Raw genomic sequence first — 21,027 nt, forward strand, 5'->3', positions numbered from 1 at the left:
TTATTGAACATATAAAATATACAATACTGCAGCAAGTTGGCAAAAAGTGAAAGCAAGCAAGATATAAAAAGGAAAAGAAAATAGTTGTATAATAGTGTTCAAAGGAGTAGGAAGAATTAAAAAAAAACTTAACCAGTCCTACCCCTTGTTATATATTATGTGAATTAATCATTCAATACAGAAAAAGGAAAAAGTCTCCATTTCACCAAGTGCTTTTGCCCATATGTGAACTCTACATTCATTTTATGTAATACATGTAAATGTGTAATCTCATATCCATGAAAAACAGAGATTTGATAAGAGGAAGCAGGAAGAAGAAGAAGCTTACTTGGATAGTGTTATCCATTGGTTTGTTCACCCTCAGCTATTACTAAACCTCACTTTAAAAAAATATATATTTTGCCAATGGCACAATGCTTTTTCCTGGAGAACTTGAATGTGTTTAAACTTAAATAATACGTTGGATAAAATGTATTAACCCTGTGCAATAAGAGGTCTGTAGTTGGTCTGCTGTTGTCACTAAATTATGACATAAAAATAGATGTGGGACATCTGCGTCACAGTTGCGTTTAAAACTGTGATTGCTTAAATAATCCCCATTGAAATGGCTGAACCACCAACTGTACTTTGCTGCTGACAATAAATCAAATTGACCTTGCCTCTGTACAGTTTTGACTTGCAATGTGGACAAATCAAATTGACTTGTACATCTTTCAGGCCTAATTCTTATCCACCCCACGCAAAATGACACATGCTTTGTCACAATTGTGAGTTTGTCCGAGCGCATTAACACAAACATGTTTGTCAAGTGTGAGTGTGTCACAAAGCGTACTGTATCCGCAAGCCTATTGCAAAAGCCCTTCCAGATAAAAAAAAATGTCCAAGCACATTTAGCAGGCTGTAGAGACTTAGTATTCCTTATTCTAATATAATACCGTGCTCTCACACACAAATGTCAGTTTACTGAGTCAGTGGTGATGGAAAAAGATGAATTCAGGTAGTGTTTGTCTGGAATGAGTATTGGATGGCTTGGTGAGATGACTCCAACTCAAGTCTATAAGTACAGTTGAGTTGGACATTAGTCATGTACAGTGCTGTGAAAAATGTTTGCCCAACCCTTATTTCTAATATATATATAATATATAATTTTTTTTTTTGTGGTGGATATTTTTCACGCTTAGACATTTCAAATCATCTCACCAATTTTAACAGCTCAGAGGCAGCATAGTAAATTGAATTTTCTTGATGGTTTTATTTATTAAGGGAAGCAACTATCCAAATTTATTTGGCCCTGTATGAAAAAGTGTGTAAACTAAGAGCACTTGAGGTTCAAGGCACAAACTGAAACATTAGAACAATGGCCTTCAGGGGGTTGTGGGAGACAGCAGAATTCATTGAGAAAGAAGCAAAACATAACCATGATATCTATTTTTTTGTCAGCATATTCTTTTTATCCAATGCTATTATTTTCACAGGCACTGTGTTGACGTGTGTTCCTTATGGAAGATTGTTTCAATTAAATTTTCACCAAACTGCAATGCCAGTCACTTGCTACACTATGTGTACAAAAATATTTGGAAAGCATGGCCCCTGAGTTTCTCTGCAACCTTATCTCTTCAGACAAAATATTTTAGTCAGTTTGTCCACTTTATGGGAACATTTGACTCTTTCTTTTTCCGTCTTGTCATGGGTGTCCAAATATACAAAGAAAATTCCTTAAGGTATCCTTGTATGAGTTTTGGTGTGGACGAACTTTAAAACTGTTACTTCAATGGCATAAAACACCTTTGAGTTGAGCTCAAGCAGAGCCTTGCTCATTTCCCCTGTCATTGCTTGCTTTGCTTTAAACTCTTTGTATGAAGATTTTGGGGGAAATTGTGTTTCAAACGTGTTCCTTCAAATGACTTGATCACTGATATCCCTTCTCTGTCCTCATCCCCAGCCAAAAAGGAACTAGAGGGTGCAGATGAAAAGAAGCAGGTGCAGAAGAAGAAAGTCAAGGAGCTGAAGGTTCTTGATTCAAAGTCCTCACAAAACCTTTGTAAGTCTCAACAACAGTTTGTTTCAAAAGAGGCGCATGTGCACGTGCACTCCACAACACAACATAATATCAGTGTTTCATCCTTGAACATCTTCCAAGACATAGCTATACGACTGTACATATATGAACTTTTTTGTGTGTGTATGCATGCAGCCATTTTTCTCGGATCCTTCCGTCTTCCATATGAAGAAATCAAAAACTGCATCCTGGAAGTTAATGAGAAAGTCCTCACAGAGTCCCTGGTTCAGGTACACATTCCACTGCGATATTTAAACTTATTTTATGTTTACATTGATGTGTTATGACGAAAACAATGTGTTTTCCTACTTTAATGAAAAAAAAACAATCCACAAACAATTGCCGTTGTAGCTTGTAGCTGTTCCTTTTCTAGCGCATAAAGTAATATGCAGTGAGGACACTTCATCAGGCCTGCACAACTGAATGAGAACTGAGTTGTATCAACAATTCTAACATTTCAGAATGAAAAATACTTTTGACTTTTGAGTGTAATCAGTTTAACAATGCTTATTGATATAGAGCTGCTCTTCATCATACCAGAACTTTGTCAAAATATTAAAACAAAAAACTATTTAAAGCGTGTGTACATCTGTCTCTTGCTGTATAGAACCTGATCAAACAGCTGCCTGCACCAGAGCAGCTTAGTGTCCTTGGAGAGATGAAAGATGAATATGATGACTTGGCTGAGGCTGAACAGTTTGTAGTGGTGGTAAGGAGGCATGCAGTTATATATACAGAGCATTGCTGTTTTTAGGGACATGTAAACCACAAGCCACATGCATATGATGAGACCAAAAAAATTATAATATACCGTACTGATTATGAAGTAGCACGCTTGTTGTTTTATTAGTCACAGTGATGGTTCTGCTTACAAAACACACTGTTTTGTTCAATGATGAAAGATGTTTCTAATGGATGGAGTCCCCCTCGTTCATGCAAATCCCCACACATCCTTCACCCATCTCTTCTCCCAGATCTCAAGTGTGAAGCGGTTGGTGCCACGGCTTCAGGCCATCCTGTTTAAGCTACAGTTTGAGGAACAGTTGAACAACATTAAACCGGATGTGGTGTCTGTGACAGCTGCTTGTGAGGAGCTCAGGAAAAGCACCTCCTTCTCGAAGCTGCTGCAGATCATCCTTCTTGTTGGCAATTATATGAACGCAGGCTCTCGCAATGGCAAGGCCTTCGGCTTTTCCATATCATACCTGTGCAAGGTAAAAAAAACAAAAAACACTTAAAAAGAGTGTACAAAAGCCCAACACAAAACTAGATTGCTTCAAAATGTATCGTCTTCTCAGACCATGACTTTTATGCTGTTATTTTTATATGTATTGATTGGGGGGAATGACAATTTACATTCTCAAACTACAAAAGCACATACATCTTGTAAAGACAGCATTGCAAAACATTCATGAATGAGTTGCTCTTGGGTATTGTATACAAGCGGGATCCGCTTTAGAGGGAAGAAAAGACAGGCCTAAATGAGTTAAAGAAGTCTTCCTGATAAAGAGAGCATGGCTACTGTGGCTACTGGAAGACGGTGTATTGATACATTATTATTGTTTCAATAATGGAATCTGATTAATTTATTACAAACTGCATACACTAGCCGAGTTTATATGGAGCCATGTATTCCAATGAGAATGAATCTGAATGACCAAACAAAATGAAAATGCTCCATTTAAACAACTTGGCATGTAACGGCAAATCGGAATAGCCCAGGTCACATGTAAAGGTGACAAGAGATCTTCATGCGGAATGGTTTCATTTGGAATGTCAAAAAAAGTCTACATCTAAACCCAGCTATATTGCATTTAGAAAAACGGTAACATCACTGGTGATTGTATTGATTTTATCTCCACCTATCTTTATCAGCTTTATTAATGGACAATAAACAAAATGTTTATCCCATCAGCTACGTGACACCAAATCAGCTGACCTGAAGCAGACACTGCTCCACTTCCTTGCTGATGTGTGCATGGAGCAGTATCCGGAAGTCATGAGCTTTCCTGATGAGCTCATCCATATTGAGAAGGCCAGCAGAGGTAAAACCTGACGTCAGAGTGATCTGGGCTGTACTCACTTCATTCATCACACACACACACTCGACTCAACTGTGTTTATAGAGCACTTTAAAACAACTATCGCTCTATACAAAGTGGTGTACATGGAGCATGGTTGTGGTAAGTAAAGTTAAGTCGGCGCAATCAAGTACACATCGTGGTTTATTTAAAAAAAAAGAATAATAATAAGAATAAGTAAGTTGTTAAGTATTAGTAAATATATTACACCATAGAACATTTCACTCATATTAAATACATGTCAATACAACAATAAATGAATCAAATAGACAGTAGATAGCACCAAACAGGAAGACTAAGATCAAGTCTGAGTCATGCTGTGTCAAATGCTATTGAATACAACTTAGTTTTGAATCAAGTTTTAAAGATGTGCAGCGAGGGGGCCTGGCGAATGTTCAGTGGGAGGTCATTCCAAAGAGAGGGACCAGCAACGTAAAAGGCTCGAGCCCCTCAGAGCCTCCGCTTAGTACTTGGTACTTCTAATAATGTCATGTAATGTAAAGTTATCTTTTTTTCCTCCTTACAGTTTCTGCAGAGACACTTCAGAAGAATGTAGAAATGATGGGTCGTCAGATCAAGAACCTGGAGAAAGACATAGAAACCTTCCCTCCTGCACAAAATGACAAGGACCAATTTGTGGAGAAGATGTCGATATCCTTCTTACCTACAGATCATATTAATTCAACAGTTCAATTATTCCTTCAGGTGTCATAAAAAAGGTTATGCCGATATTTATTCTGTGTTCCTTAACTTAATGTGTTCACAGTTTTGTGAGCAGTGCTCGTGAACAGTATGAGAAGCTGGATCTGATGCATAAAAATATGGAGAAGCAATATACCGACCTGGGAGACTATTTTGTCTTTGACCCCAGAAAACTTTCAGTGGAGGAGTTCTTTGGCGATCTCAACACCTTTAAGAACATGTTTCAGGTGTGTTTTTGTCCATCCAAAATCCTCAATGATTTCATTGAACAAAGGAAGTTACTTAACCCGTTTATATTGACATCAATTTGAAAGAGAATGACCCATGTATTGTATATGTAAAAATAGTGACATATTTGGAAGACATCATGAATTAAAGTATTGTTTTACAAAACAATATATTGTTTTGCTTTAAGGAAAATTTAATTCTGATAGTCTGTGATATTCTATGTAGAAACTAAACATGTTCTGTCACATAATCATTTTTTTTATTATCCTTCCTTCAGCAAGCAGTGAAGGATAACCAGAAGAGAAAGGAGGCGGAAGAAAAGCTCAAAAGGGCCAAGCTGGCCAGGGAAAAAGCTGAAAGGGAAAAGGAGGAGAAACTCAAAAAGAGGCAGCTCCTGGACATCAACACAGGTTCCTATTTTTCTCTTAAATGTGACATTAGGAGGAAAACAACACTGACTTTTATTGTCATTTCCTCCATACTCCAGTTGGGGGCACTCAGAGTCCACACTTTAGTGGAATGTGTGCGGTGTGTGGGTGGTGTGTGCGTGTGTGTGCGCGTGCGTGTGTGAGTTTGCGTGCGTGTGTGTGTGTGTGTGTGAGAGAGAGAGTTTGACAAAGCGATCACAATTTAAAGACAGCAGATAATCTAATGTAGAAGACTTGCCTTAAAAAAAGTATCAATAAATCTCTTCAGAAATCAAATACAGAAAGGATACACTATCAAGAAGCTACCTGACCTACATGTAACTCGACTGGAAAATAAGAGGGTTACTTCCACACAAAATTTCCTTCAAATATGTTTTCCTAGGTCTTGTTATGCATTTCTCTAGTCATCCCTTTCTACACAGAAAGAATTCTCCTTGGCAGACATTCATGCAGACCCTTTTCCCCTGTCTAGTTTCAGTACATTCCTTCTCTGTGGCTCCTTTTTGACATCTCCAAGGATGTAGTCTAAAGTTCCATCTTGCTTCTCCTCACTCTCATTTGTTCAATCAGTCTTTTTCCTTTCTCTCTGCCTTTGTCTGCCTATCATTTAAATCAGCATTAGTACAGTCACCCTAGAGCAGTTGTTCTTAACCTTTTTAGAGGTACCGAACCCAACCAGTTAATATGCGCATTGGCAGAACCCTTCTTGAGTGAAAAATAAATGCAGATATTTTTTACAAAATTAAGATGTATAAAAAACACATTTGTTAAAAAAAGTAAATAAAATTTCAAGGGATAAGTATGTTTTTGTTTTATTGTACGACGTACTATCACGACAGTCACACTTTGACTACAAAGCGAACTAAATTTCCCACAGCACTGATTGGACGAGCAATGCCATGTGATCATTTGCAGCCAATGATGGCCAAGCGGGCGTGTCATAGCTAATTAACATGTTGAGTCATGTGTATCTTACACCATGGCAGAGGCTCCGTCGAACACCTGAGACTGACTCACCGAACCCAGGTTAAGAACCACTCCGCATGTAATATGTCGTCCATGTGTTCGTCACGTGGAGCTATGGTTTTGATCTTGAAAGCAAGAGTATTAATTTGCATTGTGCTTCTAGAGGCATGTGAGTGGAAAATCATAGAACCTCAAAAATGTGTGTATATGAGGGTTGGAGGTCATTTACATACAGGTGGCATATTTGATTGCCTCGGGTCACATAAACCCCCTATTTGAATTCAACCACACACAAATACACAAACACACCTGCTCTTTGAGCTGTATTTGTTTATAACCCTCATACTGGATGTCTGTGACACAATGGTTGCTTTCAGCAAAGGCACATTCACATGTTCACCTCTTCCTTCTTTCCTCCTTTTTTTTCTTTCTGTCCCTCTAGTTTGCTACTGTAGTCTTATCTCACAAAATGACAAAATGTTCTTCGTTTGCATGTTATCTCTGTCTGCGTAGCACCTCAGTTGTTGATTAATCCCTCGAAGGTCAGGCAGCGAGTTTGGGTTTGCTCTGACACTGTGACAATGCCCCCCCCTTTTTTTTGTCTAACTATTACAGACCTCTGTAAATTATATTTACGGTACTCAAAAGTTGATGCAATAAAAAAAACTTTACAAAATTAGAATTATGTAAGGTTGCATTCATGCCAGGGAGAGTCTGACATGAAACTTCTCACGTGCTCTGAAAAAACACTGGTGAAGTTGATACAAAAAAAAGAAAAACTAAATTAATATTATATAAGGTTGTATTGGTACCAGTGAGAGTCCACAGTACCCTAAGTTTTCTGACATGAAACTTCCGCAGGCTCTGAAAATTATTCTGGTCTCATCCCAACCACTAGGACATGGGATGTACTTGATTCCTGCAACTAGGTGCCGGTAGAGTCTACAAAAGATAATGCCTGGCTTTGAAAGAAAGGGGTGTGTGCATCTGTAACATACACACCCACTCTGATGCTGGTATGGGAACCACCGCTGGGAGTGCTCACGCTCCACGCAAGTGCTTGTGTGACCACGGTGGGGGAGGGGATGGTGGCTTCATTGCAGCAGCTGCTCTGTTGAGTCTGATACACACACACGCACACACGTTTCTCTTGATGGAGAGATTAAAAGGAGAGTAAGGACGAAGACACGGGGTGAAAGAGGGACTTTGGACTGAAGGAAATTGCAATCACTCCACAATTTCTCTGCACTATTCAGCATGTTTCACATTTTCCAACGTCCACCAGGGATGCTCTTGCTCCACACAAGATTCTCCCCCACGTTGTATTTATGTGTGTGCTGATTGTGTTTGTGTCAATCAATTGGATCCAGAGAGCCATATTTTAGAGCTCTCGTGGTCTAATGCTATTACACAAATTAATCTGTCTTATGTTCTTAGTGGCCTCAAGCAGGACCTTGCAAACAACACTTGTCTACGTGCAGACATGTGACAAGTTTATTCTTGAGTTTCGGCATGACTTTTTATAACCTCTCTTCTACATGTTGACTTAACTCTTACATTTGCAACTGTATGAACTGGATGGCACACAGAATACAAGTAAATTAATCAAGTGCATGTGTATCATCATGTGCTGGGATAATTAGGCCTGTTGTTGATCTTCAACAAAGCAAATAAAAGGCCCCATGCAGTGAAAGAAGGATGTCTTGCTCCAGGCCAGACAGCGCCTAAACAACTGTGATTACACCGCTGTTCTTGCACTAGTGGTTTAAAGCAACTATGTGGTTAGTGTAAGCATATTCAGTGTCGATTGTGCTTCCCTCAGTGAAGAAAGACATGGCCTACATCACCATAAAGCATCAGTGTAGTGCCCAGCTATCAGCACAGAGTGGTGTATGTGAGCCATTGAAAGGAAACGTCTAAGCTGCAAGCCATCTGCCACATGGCTTATTACAAGACGTGTGTGTGTGTGTGTGTGTTCACAACTAAGAACTGAGGGGGTTGACGGGTGGCGACATAAACCTTTAACCCCACTCCCTTCTTTTCCAGACCCCTGTCGTCCTATTCAGAAATAATTAAAACCATCTGCCTCGCTGCAGAGCTGTACTACTAAACCGTCCCACTTACACACACACACACACACACACACACACACACACACACACATACTTTTACACAGTTGTGGATCCATCAAAAACACATACTCAAATACAGCCTGATTGAGAACCTCCAAATAAATGATTTATCCAAATGTCATAAATACAATTGTAAACTGCACCTAGGATTAATTTCCCGCCAATACCTCATCAACTGTTGGCCACAGTCATTCTTTTCCCAGTGTTAAGATGTTTTTCAGTTGAGAGAGAGAAAAAGAGAGAGAGGGAGAAAGAGATAGAGCTTCTCTCTGCAAAATCTAGCATGAAGCTGCAGTGACAGCAAAGCAGCTCATCTAGGTCAGTGCTTATCTGGGTTAATGTGGCAAATCTTCCAACATGGCCACTTGGCTGGAAAACAACCCACATGGATCTGGGAAAATCATTGATAGGTAGTTAGTATGTCAAAATCCTCAAAATTAGAATGTATTTGTGCATTGTGTTGATTATAAATGGCAATGTGGAAAAATGTATTTTCTCCTTAATTGTTTCTTGATACATTGCTCATGTTAATATTGATGTGCTTTCAGAGGGTGATGAAACCGGCATCATGGATGGACTCTTGGAGGCGCTGCAGTCTGGCGCTGCTTTCAGGAGAAAGAGAGGACCCCGGCAAGCAGGTGCACTTAACAACCCTACATATTCATTTCTTTGTTACAGAGTTTTAGAGGTGTGTGTGTGTGTGTGTGCGTGTGCGTGTGCGTGTGCGTGTGTGGTGTGTGTGCGTGTCTGTGTGTCTGCGTGTGCGCGCGCGTGTGTTTGTGTGTGCGCGCGCGCGTCCGTGTTTATATATATTTTTCCTGGTTTTATAATTGGTGCTATGTATCCTTTCTTAAACATTGTTGCTTCTGTCACCGTGTGACTGTCAATACCTCATGTTTCCTTTCTTATTATTTTTGTCATTGAGGGAAATTCACCTCCATCAATGACAGTAAGTCAGAGGGTGCGTTCTAGGGATTTATGTATGGATGAAAAAGTTGGGGAAGCACGACATCACAAGTAGAACCATCACTTCAGCACATTGTCTTTTAAGGTTTCACATGTACAGTGCTGTGAAAAAGTATTTGCCCACTTCCTGATTTCTGTGTTCTTTGCATTTTTATCCCACACAAAGGTTTCATTTCATCAAACAAATGTTAACATTAATCAGACACACTCCAAGGGAATATAAAATGCAGCTTCAAAATGAACATTTCATTTACCAAGGCGGGGAAACTTCAAACCTGACTCTATGTGGAAAAAGTAACTGCCCGCCCCCTCTTGTTAAATCACAAATTAACTGTGACTAACGACAGTTTTGGGATAGCCCAATTCAATTTTACAGGTCACACCCAAACCTAATTACAACTACACAGTATTTGTTGAATCAACAAATCACACAAATAGAACCTGTCAGACAAAGTGAAGTAGGCGACAAGATTTCGAAAAACAAACACATCGTGCCACGATCTAAAGATATTCAAGAAGAAATGAGGAAAAAAAGTTTATACGTGTGGAAAAGGTTACACAGCCATTTGCAAGACTCCGAGGCTTCAGCGAATGACCGTCAGAGCCATTATCCATGAGTGGAGAAAACTGGGAACAGTGGCAAATTCTCCCAGAAGTGGTCGACCAGCTACAATTACTCCAAGTGTACGACGGCGACTCATCCAGGAGGTCACAAAAGAACCTATAACAACATCCTAGAAGTGCCAGGCCTCGCTGGCCTCAGTTGAGGTTTACGACTCTACCATAAGAAAGACACTGGCCAAAAACGGCATGCATGAGTGAGTTTTCCAAGCAAAAAAAAAACACAATTTTTTTGTCTAAAAAGAACGCAAGGGCTCGTCTCACATTTGCCAAAAATTATGTTAGATTTGTCATCCACAGTCGGTACGAGTCGGTAGATAAGGCCACTGTTTTGACTCACAATAGCTTCGCCAAAGCACGATTAGACACATCATTAAAACCAGTGGAATCCTTAGCAACATTTCAGCAGAACGTGTCACTGTGTGGATTCAGTCTTTCTGGGTCAATAATCACCGACACTCGCGCCATCCTACACAACCTCGGCCCATGATAACAATGCCAACATCAATGGAATACCTGTGCTTTGCTGTGCAGTCAAATGTTCAGTCTTTCACACCGGACCTCATCATTACAATAATTGATCATCATCAGACTTGCTGATGTGTACGTACAGGTCCTGTACTTTGGGTACCTGTATGCTTAGCTGTATCCCTCCCCAATATTGTGTGTCCACTGTATTCCACATGATGTCACTTTAGCCATTGTTGTTCAGTCTGTAAGCCCAACGTAATTGAGTTTAACTTTGCGGCAAGCTTTGAAATGTGAGTTTGCGAAGTGTCCATTGTTGAAAGAAGCTCAAGTAGATGTGTGTGCCTGCGCAAGCATTCACACACAAGGGTATGCGTGTCTGCAACCCTATCCCACCGTCAATAGAAGCCAGATGTGAAGGGGTGCCTCATAGTTGGAGGGTAGACTGCATTCTTTCTGCCTTCTTGTTGTGTGCCTTTTGCAAACTGAAAAGCAAAAGCAAAACACATTCTGCGTCAACATTACAACAGTTGTTGTCAAGTGTTTCTCTCTGGTCTACATTTAGAATTTGGCGAAGTTACTCTACTTTAATCGATTGCAACAAACCTGACAGAAACAACAAAACTGAGAAACAGAGGGAGTGGAGTGGCTAGGTATATAGTCAGTCCCCCATATTACTGTTTTGCTGTGTCACTCCTCGCAGGAAAAAGCAGAACATGTGTGAGAGAAGATGCATGCATTGCTGTGTTCGAAAGGAGAAGAAAACTATGACGATAAAGATCACGTCATCTTAACCCCCCCCCCCCCCCAACCCCTTTCTTGCTCTGACTGTGAAATCATTTTAACCACCGGTCTGTAATTTTCATGCTCATATGACGGTGGTGTTGTGTGTCAACTTTGTCCAAAATATGTAGCTACTATTTTACAACAACTCACAACTCCTCGTCTTGCAGACTTTGTGGGAGGGGCTGTTCACCATAAAGAGCAGGCTTTTCCCTTTAGGCTTTGGCGGGGTGTGAGTCAGAGCACTTAATTTAGCAAACCTTTTAGAGGAGGTTCATTCAGTCTTTGGCTCAACTGATATGTATGCCACACCACTGGAGCCACAGACTTCCTCCATCACTAACTAGACTTATAAAGCTCCATTCCATGCTTATAAGCATGGATATTACTTTTCGGTGTTTGCCTTATTATGCACAAAGAAAATATTGTCAATTTTCTACGTACACAGTACAGACAAAAATATTGAGACGTAAGAACTGTAAGATGGAAGAACAGTTTCTTCTCTACTGTGTATATTTGTACCAACATTATAGAATGTGTGAGCAACAGGGTTTTCCTAACAGGGTCCACTGAGCTCCGAGGAAAAGAAGTTAGTCTGAAACCCTGTCATCGGGTTAGAACAAGTCTTTAGAAAAAAAAAATCTGCTGCTGTTGTTTATTTTTTAAAGTCTTATGACGTCCTAAGCATACCCATCTTATTCATATTCCTGTTTCCTCCACTATTGTGCACACCACAACAAATCTCACCTACGTGAGTTCAAAAGACAGACGCGAGCGACTACTGAGTGTGTTGCCAACCTCATTGTGTCCCTGCATTGTGACTGAATGTGAAGCCACGAGGCTCCACAAGCTATGTCTTCACATTTGACCTGTACCCTAACTCACTGTGGGGTTTTGTGCTGCTTGTATAGAATGAGTGGGCAGCCTTGGGTACACTCCCAGCTGTCTGACTCCCTCCCTCTGCCCACTGCTCAAACACAAACAGACAAAACATATGCAGGAGATGACTGCATGCCAACACAAAGCCACACATGGGTGTTTGAATACCAAGACGCCTTCCGCGTTATATTGCACGGAGCAGATACCGTTGCATGCTTTTTTTCCCCCAAATTCTCACCATCTTCTTCTAGTTATTACTTTATCGGTTCATGTCATGTCAATACAGAGCTACAACATAATATTTAATGCAATATGTTCGCATTTTGTATGTGGAGGAATGCGTTGAATCACTCACCACCAAGCCATCTGCTCAGTCATGACCCCTCATCCAATCAGTGCTGCCACAAATTGACAAAGCCAAACAATGGTAGCACAGATGATGTGAATGGCAACAATGGAGGCACACGCTGGCCCTGCACACCGTCTGCCCCGATAGAAAAGTCACACTCTTTCACAGATGTTCACACAAGGGGACACAAACACAAAGGAAACAATTGAGTTCATTTTTGACGGCTTTCATTGATCACCTCATTGTTGAAGCAGACATGACATCACGCGCACTTTTAGCACCCACTGAAACAATTAGTGCAGTAACTCAAATGAAGTGGTTATAAAAATAGTTTTTGGATTTTTATATGACATTAAAAACATGTCACAAAGGCAAATTGTTTTCAAGCTTTTCCCACCATAACTGTTCTGTAACGTGCACAACGCTTGAAATACGCTTATTTTGTCTTTGAGGAGCAGTTTTGCTAATCGATGATTTCAATTGAGGAGCAATTGGGAGGAAATCAAGACCTGAATGGCACTGAATTTCTACGAATTTTAGAATTAATAGAAAACTTAAATTACGGTGTGAGGTCCAATTGTGCATCCCATGCGTTGTGCTGCGTTAAATGCTGATTTGCTTTTCAGTGTTTTTGTATGAGGCATAAAATGTGAATTTTGAGGGGAGACTTGTGGTGTGAGTTATGGAAATATGAACCGTTCGACGTAAAATTGAGTTTTAGCACAAAACTGAAGGCTCCTATTGGAAAGCTAGAGGTCCTTCAAAAAACGGCGGGTGTGTGCTGACTCCAATTTATTATGAGTATGAATGTGGTTGGTTCAATCTGAACACAGCACCATCTCCAGTTATGACAGGGTTTGCACACTTTTGCAGTTTGCAGTTGTTTATTTTTACATTCCCACTCTGGAAAAGAAAAGAAATTAATTTGAGTTGTAGAGGTTGTGCTCGTTAATGGTGGGAAAAGTTTTGGAACGATTTATCCTGGTCTAATTATTTGGATATATCATAAAAGCTTGGCAATTGAACAGGCCTGTGTGGACTTTTAAGCACATTCATGTACTAGCAATTACCATTGTTTGATGATGTCACTTTTGAAGCCGGTTCTTCCACAGTGGAGCCAGAGGAGGGTGCTACAGGTCCCTGCTAAACTGGACATGTCGATGGACAGTAGATGCTGTGCTAAAATCCGACTCTGGCTTTTCCATTGTTGCAGCTCGAGTACACAAAAACCTTACAGATTAATGCTTGATATGTGACCCGGCTTTGGTAATCTGAGGTATTTACCCTCTAAATCTTGCAGTGCCTTACACTTCACACCTCATCATCGCTGTGTGTTCTCTACATCTTGTTCAATTAAGCAGTCTTTCCCTCACCATGCAGTCTGCTCGAGTACTGTATAATGTATTACAGAGGCTGTTTTCCCTTCTGTTTGTAATGCCATGTGTGAAAAGATTAGCAAAATAATTTAGTCCTTAATTTTTTCCACCCGTGCCCACAAGAGACATCATGTTGTACAAGCAGAATTCTCATGCTTAATATACTCTGCCTTTTGCTCAAGCATAAAATCACACCTAGCATTCTTTGAGTTGTTTGTGAGTGGCGTTTGGTCAAGTAAGTGATCTTCTATTTATCTTCTGTCCTTTACATGTCCAACAGTGATTGAGCATCACTCGAAAATAGTGATCTGAACTGTGGACATGGCTTGCAGAAATTGTTGAAACTGAACAATAAAGTACAAATATGGAGGGTTGAACGATTTCATTTGAAATTGTAATGCCTTGATATATACATATATGTGTGTGTGCGCGCGCAATATGTATATATAATGTGGGTGGTGTCCGTCCCTCATTCAGCTCGGGTCCTCTACCAGAGGCCACAAAGCTTGAGGGTTCTGCGCAGTATCCTTGCTGTTCCCAGCACTGTACTTTTCTGGACTGAGATGTCCGATGTTGTTCCCGGGGTCTGTTGCAACCACTCATCTAGTTTGGGGGTCACTGCCCCGAGTGCTCCGACCACCACAGGCACGACTGTCACCTTTACCTTCCTGGCTCTCTCCAGCTCCTCTCTGAGCCCTTAGTATTTCTTGAGTTTCTCGTGTTCCTTCTTTCTGATGTTTCCATCACTTGGGGCCGCTACATCCACTACAACGGCTTTCCTCTGCCCTTGATCTATGATCACGATATCTGGTTGGTTCGCCATTACAATCTTGTCAGTCTGGATCTGGAAGTCCCACAGGATCTTCGCTCTGTCATTCTCCACCACCTTCGGAGATGTTTCCCATTTTGACCTTGGGGTTTCCAGTCCATACTCCGCACAGATGTTTCGGTAGACTATGCCAGCCACCTGGTTATGGCGTTCCATGTAGGCTTTCCCTGCCAGCATCTTAAACCCTGCAGTTATGTGTTGGATTGTCTCAGGTGCCTCTTTGCACAACCTACACCTTGGGTCTTGTCTGGTGTGGTATATCTGGGCCTCGATGGCTCTGGTGCTCAAGGCCTGCTCCTGAGCAGCCAGGATGAGTGCCTCTGTGCTGTCCTTCAGGCCAGCCCTCTCTAGCCACTGATAGGACCTCTTGAGATCAGCCACTTCAGTTATGGTCCGGTGGTACATCCCGTGTAGGGGCTTGTCCTCCCATGATGGTCCCTCTTCCAGCGCCTCATCCTCTGTTCCCCATTGTCTGAGACATTCTCTGAGTACGTCATCCGTTGGAGCCTTCACCTTGATGTATTCATGGAGCTTGGATGTTTCATCCTGGACAATGGCTCTCACACTAGTCCGCCGGCCTCCTTCCTTTGGCTTGCGTACAGTCTCAGGGTGCTGGATTTGGGATGGAACCCCCCATGCATGGTTAGGAGCTTTCGGGTCATATACTGTATATATATATATATATATATATATATATATATATATATATATATATATATATATATATATATATATATATAATATGCGCAAGCATTCTGTCATTATTCATCTGGATTCCATAGAGCCCTCTGTTCCTGAGGTGTATCCACATCCTCCGTCTGTTCCTATCATCTTTCATGTGGGAGATAAAAAGGAGAGCAGAGTTTTTCCTCTCCCACTGGTTTTTCTCTTGTCACCGACATACACATCAGAATCAGAATCATTTTTCTTGCCCAAGTATGTAGAACACACAAGGAATTTGTCCCCGGTACAACACGCTGCATTAGTACCGTCATAAACAACAACATGACAAATAAGTATGGAAGGACACACTGAGAGATAATGTCTCTATTTTGGGTCATGCAGACATGATATACAATGCTTGCTGAAATGTGCTGCTGTGAGATTATTCGCGTTAATAGAATGATCTGTTTAAAAAAAATGTGTATGAGGAAACGCAGCTGTATGATCCCTACATTGTTGATTTGTATTTTTAAACACCTCACGATCCTCCTCATTTCTTCCCAGACTCAATAGTGTCTTTGTCACAGCTCGTTCTGGAGACATGATCGGTAACCGTCTTTTGTTATGCATCCCCCATTTAGTAAGAACCATGAGTTGTGTTTTGGGTTGACTTTTGTGTTCCCATGGTTCATTTTGCATGTGTGGTTTGCATCGTCACAACACTGACACGTAAGCACTCCAGTGCAATCTCCTCCTGACCTATTTACCGGTAATTCAAAATGGCTGCTGCCGCCCGAAGAGTGTGTGGAAGAGCAGGTAGGCGAAGAGACAACAGCTTTTCTTCATGGCAATCGTATCCGAAACCCCACCAGACCCCCAAACCTCTGTCAGATTTTCTTAATTCTGTCATCCACGTTAGCAAGTTAATCAAAAACAAGACCAAAGAATATTTAATGTTATTACCATTTACGCGTGCTTGAAAGTAGAAAAAAATTGTCAACGACATATTAAAATGATTTGATGGGAAATGTAACGCTCTTAACATTTTTATACAAAATATATGTAAATAAAAGTTTCAAAACAAACTGTTCTTTCAGATGAAATATTAAATTAGTACTAACGAGTGAAATACATTCAAGTAAACTGTACTTCTGCTGTGTTTCTTATGTGTACCACAACACTAAGATAAGATAAGATAAGATATCCTTTATTCGTCCCACACTGGGGAAATTTACAGCCTCCAGCAGCAAGAATGTATGTAGAAAGGAGAAAGAGAAAAAAAAACAACAAACATCTTTCAATTAAATACAATAACAACAAACATCTTTCAATTAAATACAATATGAACACAATGGATAAATCTCAGTACTATTTACAATTTTACTTCACATAATTTAATTATTATTATTATTATGATTGTTATTTTTTATTCATCAGCCTGACAGCAGTCGGTAGGAACGAGCGTCGGTATCTCTCCTTCTTGCAGCGCGGGTGTAACAGTCTCTGGCTGAAGGAGCTACCAAGTGCTGTCATGGCGGGCTGGAGGGGGTGGGAGGGACTGGCCATCATAGCTTTTAGCTTGGTTAGCATCCTTCTGTTGCCCACCTCCTCCAGAGTGTCAAGGGAGCAACCCAGGACAGAACTGGCCTTCCTGACCAGTCGCTCCAGTCTCTTTCTGTCCCGGGCTGAGATGCTGCCTGACCAGCAGACAATGCCATAATGGATGGCCGAGGCCACCACCGAGTTATAGAACGTCTTAAGGAGTGACCCCTGAACCCCAAAAGACCTCAGTTTCCTGAGTAGGAAGAGTCGGCTCTGTCCTTTCCTAATCAGGGTGTCCGTGTTTGTAGACCAGTCCAGTTTGTCGTTCAGAAGAACACCAAGGTACTTGTAGGAGGTCACCCTCTCTAGGTCCATACCCTGGATGTTCATCGGTGCTGGTGAGGACCCCTAAAGGTTTAAAGGTGCTAAAGGTACCCCGCGCAGAACTAGCGATACTAGTTTTGACAATATACAATTGCATAATTATGTACTATACTAATTGTGGAAACTAACAAGCTAACTTATCTTTACCATTGCTGGCTCGTTACAGTACTAAAAATCAGGGTCATGGAAACCCGGCCAAGTAGTTAGTATTATTGATCTGAGCCTAAAATTTGATTGCCAAAAGTATCTTAATTTCATCAAGCAAAAGTCCCCTTGTAGTTTTATTATTTTCCATTTTCATTTGAAAATGAAAAGAATGAACCATATGCAAATGGGTTTGGTCAACATTTAAACTGTGACCGATTGGTATAATTGGACACTGTGTACAATGAGTGTAGTTTAAAATGCGTCATAATAGAAAAGTGTTTGAAATGTAAATGAGAAAAGAAAAAGGCACGATAAGAAAGAAACAGGCTGACTCCACTGCTCACCATCTTACTGAACATATGGTTAATTTAATAGAACTCTAATTATGTCACGCAAAACTGAACATTATATTTGTAAAAGCAGATTGACACCACTTTTGATATTGTGTCGTTATGTGAATGTAGCAACACACTAGCATGTGCGTGTGTAGCTCAAACCTCAACGTGTGGTGCAATGAAACTGATTTAATAGTTTGCAGTGATGAAAATGGCCCAACACAGTACGCCCCCCAAACCCTGCCGCCCTTCGTACCTGTATCGCCTTGTTTATGAGTTCAACAATATCTCTCGCAGCCTGCGCATTTGCTAATGTCACTCGCTCACGTTGTGTTTGCTGCTCTTTCTCAGCCAACCACAGAAGAGCTGGTCATGCAGTGACCAACATCCTGGCCAAAGAACTGATGCAGGAAGACGCACCATCAAGCATGGCGCCCATGAAGAAGACCAAGTTGGATGAGAAGGATGAGCACAAGATCGAAGCGGGAGATTCGTTAGAGGAGCTACTGGAAGCTGCGCCTTCTCGCTCCAGTTAGACCATTTGCTCAGATATTTTGCGTTTTTTGTTTTGTATTAAGTTTAATTGTCACATGCGTCTGAGCAGATTTGTTTCTCATTGTTGCAGCCAATATTGATCTAAAATTTACTAAGTTAAGCATCATTCCACACTTACTGAAATCTTCTGGGATGAAATATTTCCCTCATTCAGCCAATGACTTTTTGCCACTTTTAACTGTTTTTTGATTATTTTTTTTTTGGCTAACATACACAACTGTTCCGAGTCCATATGCACTGTCTGCTTCTTTACCACAGCTTTTAATCACTTAATTCATTGAATGATCATATGAAAGATCATCTCAGAAGAGGGATTCACTGTTATTTCCCAAATTTTCATAACATCAGGCACATAAAAGATGCTACAAATGGTTAGTTTTGGATGCACTATGAATTGTCCACTTTTTTTTTTTTAATGCGCTGCATTCTTGTTTGATATATTGTATATTGCTGTTTGGAAATGATGATGATTCCACTGTGTTGCTGGAAAAAGTGCCAATGAGTAGCAGTCCAGTCCAGTCCTGTTATTTCATTCACAGTCTCGGTAGCAGCTCTCACATTGGGTGGATGATTTTATTAGCGGTGTGCACATATCTGTGTGAGATTTTTTTCCCCTCATTTGTACAAGGGATGACACCTCAAAACAAAGAAAGCCAGCACAGTAAAATGACAAACATTCCTTTCAGTTTGCTTCCTATGTCATGTGAGAAAGTTATTGCACAGAGTAAGCAGATCCCAAATGTCTTTGCCTGAGCCACATTTGTTTGGAAACACCCTTTCCATAAGCAATTTACATATGCCTGTGTGCTTTTATGACTGTGTAATGTGAGTCATCTATTTTTAGATCCTGCTTATGTGCATGTCTGTGTGCGTGTGTTTTCTGTAATTATGGTATCCATAAATTCTAGGTTTCATAAGCAACTTTGTGGTACCTGCGGAGGTCGCGCACCAAAAGAGCTGAACAAAAATGCACACGGGTCTGTGTGTAGCGGTGCGGGTTTGAAAACAAGGGGGACGTCATATATGTTGGGTTTGATTCACTTTGTGGGGCCAAAATGGAACTGAATGGAACGATGGACAGACTCCAAACCCAGCACCTACCCACCCACGCACTTCGAGCCATCAGAAAATATGCAATGTCTGTCCTATTCCTATGCAAACAAATACTATCATGTGTCCTTTTGCCATATTCTGCTAAAACCTGCAATTAACTCGGCAGACTGATATGAATGTGTTCAACATCTCAATCCCTCACAAGTGATTTCAATAGGTGACATGGCCGAATGGGGATGAAAAATGTGTCATTCAGGGAGGAAATCCTTGCTGTGGTCACCTGCAGAGGTTTTTGTTATGTGCACACTTTTCATGATAACCACACGCCAGATCTCGTTGAATCACAAAAACCTGCTGTAACTGTTGTTCAGTCAAAGATGTTGCGTGCGTGTGTGTGTTTGCGTGTGTGTGCGTGTGTGTCCGTGCTAGATACTGGACTGTGGCTTTTTCATCATTGAAATGGAGATACAAAATAAAAAGGAGAGCATCACTGTAATATATATATGTTTTGTTTTTCTAATTTGCCCTTTTTTCTTCTTTTTCATATATTTTCTATGTTGATTTTTGCAGTTGATTTTTTTGTTATCTTATGAAATGCATGTGCTTTGCTCATCTTTTCCAGCGATTGGTTTATGTATTCAGAACAATGCACACATTTAATATTTCGGTTTGCTATGCAGAGCAATTAAAATGTCTGAGTAATTCAAGTTTTTTTGTCATTCTTTGCTGATGTGAACATGTTCAACTATGGTCAGTATTTTAAATTATCTTCAGGGTGTGTGCGTCACTGAAGTGTATAACTTCTGGTCAATTCCAACTAAATTCCACTTAATCTGTGAGCGGTTTTCAGCGAGACGGCTTCATTTTTTGCTCGGTCTCCTCCTTAGCCTCCCATTTGAACACTTTTGAGTGAAAATGGCAGAACGTTATTGCACTCTGTAAAGCAATCCTTTTATTGCCAGAAGACAGCAGAGGAATGTATAAACAGTGGAAACTACTTACTTTAACAGATGCATTCCAGGGCTCACTGCAGCTCCAAAGATTCAAGTTGTTTTTTTTTTTTCCCAGCATGAATTCTCACTCACCCTTTTACTGACATGTAACATGATATGTGTATGTATTATCCCCTTCATGCTAACATTTCTTCACTTATGCCATTTACTTGCCTTTTTGTGCTTCCAGTTTGTGAAAGGCCCTATTCCATAACAGTAAAGGTGTGCTTGATGCGGAAGAACCAGACTGCAACCCCATTACACAATTTGCACAGACACAAAATCTTGTTACTTGTCGACTGGTTAGCACAGCGGCCTGAAAGTGCAGAGGTGCAGGTTTCGATTCCGGTGCCGGCCTTCCTGTGTGGAGTTTGCCCGTTCTCCACGTGTGTACATGGGTTTTCTCAGGGTACTCCGGTTTCCTTTTCCATTCCCAAAAGCGTTCATGGCAGGCTAATGGAACTCTAATTGCAAAATGGATGTTACTTT

General features: G+C 40.7%; 1 protein-coding gene across 1 annotated transcript; it reads left to right on the forward strand.

The window, feature by feature from the left end:
• Nucleotides 1–1,686: 1,686 nt before the first annotated feature.
• Nucleotides 1,687–20,253, forward strand: LOC127597946 (protein diaphanous homolog 1). The gene is made up of 11 exons (XM_052061385.1): nucleotides 1,687–1,721; nucleotides 1,863–2,041; nucleotides 2,195–2,289; nucleotides 2,667–2,768; nucleotides 3,034–3,273; nucleotides 3,975–4,104; nucleotides 4,667–4,791; nucleotides 4,905–5,069; nucleotides 5,348–5,480; nucleotides 9,145–9,234; nucleotides 18,290–20,253. The coding sequence occupies exons 1-11, from the start codon at nucleotides 1,687–1,689 to the stop codon at nucleotides 18,472–18,474; spliced, it is 1,479 nt and encodes a 492-aa protein (XP_051917345.1). The 3' UTR covers nucleotides 18,475–20,253.
• The last annotated feature ends 774 nt before the right edge of the window (nucleotides 20,254–21,027 follow it).

The sequence above is a fragment of the Hippocampus zosterae genome, chromosome 1 (genome assembly GCF_025434085.1).
Source record: "Hippocampus zosterae strain Florida chromosome 1, ASM2543408v3, whole genome shotgun sequence".
Classification (NCBI taxonomy): Eukaryota; Metazoa; Chordata; class Actinopteri; order Syngnathiformes; family Syngnathidae; genus Hippocampus; species Hippocampus zosterae.